At 28.9% G+C, this 2,629-nt stretch overlaps 1 protein-coding gene across 1 annotated transcript in view; it reads left to right on the forward strand.

Moving 5' to 3' along the window:
- Positions 1–1,268: 1,268 nt before the first annotated feature.
- HELRODRAFT_166568 (hypothetical protein) overlaps positions 1,269–2,629 on the forward strand; it is a gene marked incomplete at both ends in the record, with an annotated part of 4,516 nt that continues 3,155 nt past the window's right edge. Inside the window, one exon of the mRNA XM_009011803.1 lies at positions 1,269–1,345. Coding sequence (XP_009010051.1) covers positions 1,269–1,345 — 77 coding nt within the window. The remainder of the gene's footprint in view (positions 1,346–2,629) is intronic.

A 2,629-nucleotide genomic window follows, 5' to 3' on the forward strand; every position in this document is an offset into this window, starting at 1 on the left:
GTACAATAAATGTGTATACGATTTCGTGCAGTTGATTTCTTGGTGCACGTTCACCTAATCTGGTGGCGGTGGTGGTATGTAATTAGGATGCTCGTGTCTATGCGTTTAAATGTTTTATTATGTATGTAAGAACAAAGAAGTGTGTGTGTTTGTCTGTGTGTCTTTGTGTGTGTCTTTGTGTGTGTGGTGTGTGTTTGTTTGTTTGTGTTTGTGTGTGTGTGTGTGTGTGTCAGTGTGTTAGTGTGTATATCACTGGCTGTGATATGAATGAAATGTTGTTGATGACATTTTTATCACAATACGAATCTGTGTGAAGCACTTGATAAGAAAGAAGTCGTTATTAACTGTGTTTCAGATTTTAACCTTTAAACACTACAATTTAACTAGTGTTTTATGTGCATTAGTGTATGTAGGTTTGATTTGTTGGAATATTTGAATGTATATTTAAGTAATTTGCTTATTTTAATTTAATAAAAGTTAATAGCTAAAGATTATCATCCAGATAAATCATTTTTTAATTTAAACTTAAATTAATTTTTAGTTCCTTTTAAATTGTCCGCTAAATGTAAACTTCGAGTTTTGATTGTTGGAGAAAGAACTGCTTCGAATTTTTGATTAAAAATTTCTAATTAGTTACGATTGCCATTTTAGTGGTGAATATTAATTAACTTTTTATTTTTTATGTTGCATTTTGTCTTTTAACAATCATGGAACTATTTGACGTGAGTGTGATCGTTTTGAGAAATTTATTTTCAAATTGAAATGGTTTGTCTTGTCTTGTGACTAGCTATTGTGCCATTGTTTGTTGTTTTTGTTTGAAAACAAATTTAAAAATCCTGCCTCTATTTTATGAACAAGTAACATTAATGATTAATAAAAATTTAAACAACAAAATGCCAAAAAAAGCCTTACCTAAAAACGCTGGGACATGAAGTTGCGGTCCAATGGAGATGGACCAAGAAATTCATAAACAGATCATGTTCACATCTGGAACCATGGCAGATTGTCTTCCTGTCCGTCGGTCTCACCATCTTATTTGTGGCTCTGTGGGAATTTTTCTGGAGTCCAAATAAAAGTTATTATTAATATTTTTGTTATTATTATAACTTACATTATTTAATTTAACAAAATTATAGTTACTTAATTTGTTTTTTTATTGCATTTTCTAATGTTAGAATGATTTGTATAGCTTTTTTTAATATATGCAAATTATTTTGAATTCAACGATTTAATGATTTTAAAATGAACCTATCGTTTAAAAATTCAGCATGACCAACATGTATAACATTTACACCTGCATTTCTAAGATTTATGGAAAAGATTTAAAGAATCCTTATTCTCTTTTGTAAGAAATCTGCCCATCATTCGAGGAAAAATTGACAAAATCCTCCAAAAACAGATAAAAGAACTGGAGGAGATGTTCCAAAAGACTAATAAAAACTTACCCTACATTACAAAATTGCCCCAAACTGGTCTTTCTAAGGTTTTTTTGTTTTCGTTCTTTGCTTTTTTTTATATTTGTTCATCTTTGTCATTTTTCAACTAATTATCTACATTAGTACTAATTAATAGTTTTGTTATTTTGTTATTTTATTTGCATTAATTAGTTAATTTATTTATTTGTTTGTTTATTTATTTAGTTATTCATTCATTCATTTATTCTACAGAGAGAAATTTTTGACAAGATAACTCAATACCAAAATCTTGGTGAATATTTTTTTATTTTATGCATTTGTTTGAATAAATGTGTAATTATCTGATTTGAAATAAAATGAATGAATGAATGAATGAATGAATGAATGAATGAATAAACACTGGAACAAATGAATAGTAGAAAGTTAAGATACTCTATCATGATAGGGTATCAAAAGTGTCATCTTATAATGAATAGCTTAGATATAATATCTTGGTTTTTGATATTTTAACAGTTTAAATATAAACTTTAAATAGTTTTATCATAGTAACCGTTTTTCAATTATTTCAATATTAATAATTTCAATTATTATTAATTATTATTATTAATAATAAGAATTGTTAATCATTATTGCTGTATTACTAATTTAATGATGGTGCTTTTAAAAAGAAAAGTTTACTAACTCATTGTCAATTTTTTCAATTTAAAAATTTATTCGGAGATAAAATAAAATTTAAATTGATAAACTAGCTGAGATAAAATGGTCTGAAGGGGCTTGCTCTGGCGCAGTTTATAGCGGTGAGAAAGAGTTGACATCGCTGCTAACTGAGGTTGTACTGTCTGTTTGTTTGTGTATGTGTATATATGTGTGTGTATGTGTATATATATATGTGTGTATGTGTATATATGTGTGTGTGTCTGTATATATGTGTGTGTACGTGTATATATGTGTGCGTATGTGTATATGTGTGTGTGTGTGTATTTTTATATATGTATGTGTATGTATGTGTGTGCATATATGTGTGTTTGTGTATATGTGTGTGTGTGTGTGTGTGTGTGTGTGTGTGTGTGTGCGTGTATGTGTGTTTGTGTCTCGACCTTTCTTTCTGAGTTTCTCTGTGTCTCTATGTATCTCGTTCGTTCTGAATGCCAGTCTCTCTTTATGTATGTGATGTGTGTGTGTGTGTGTGTGTGTGTGTGTGTGTGTGTGTGTGT

The sequence above is a fragment of the Helobdella robusta genome, assembly GCF_000326865.2.
Source record: "Helobdella robusta unplaced genomic scaffold HELROscaffold_10, whole genome shotgun sequence".
NCBI lineage: Eukaryota > Metazoa > Annelida > Clitellata > Rhynchobdellida > Glossiphoniidae > Helobdella > Helobdella robusta.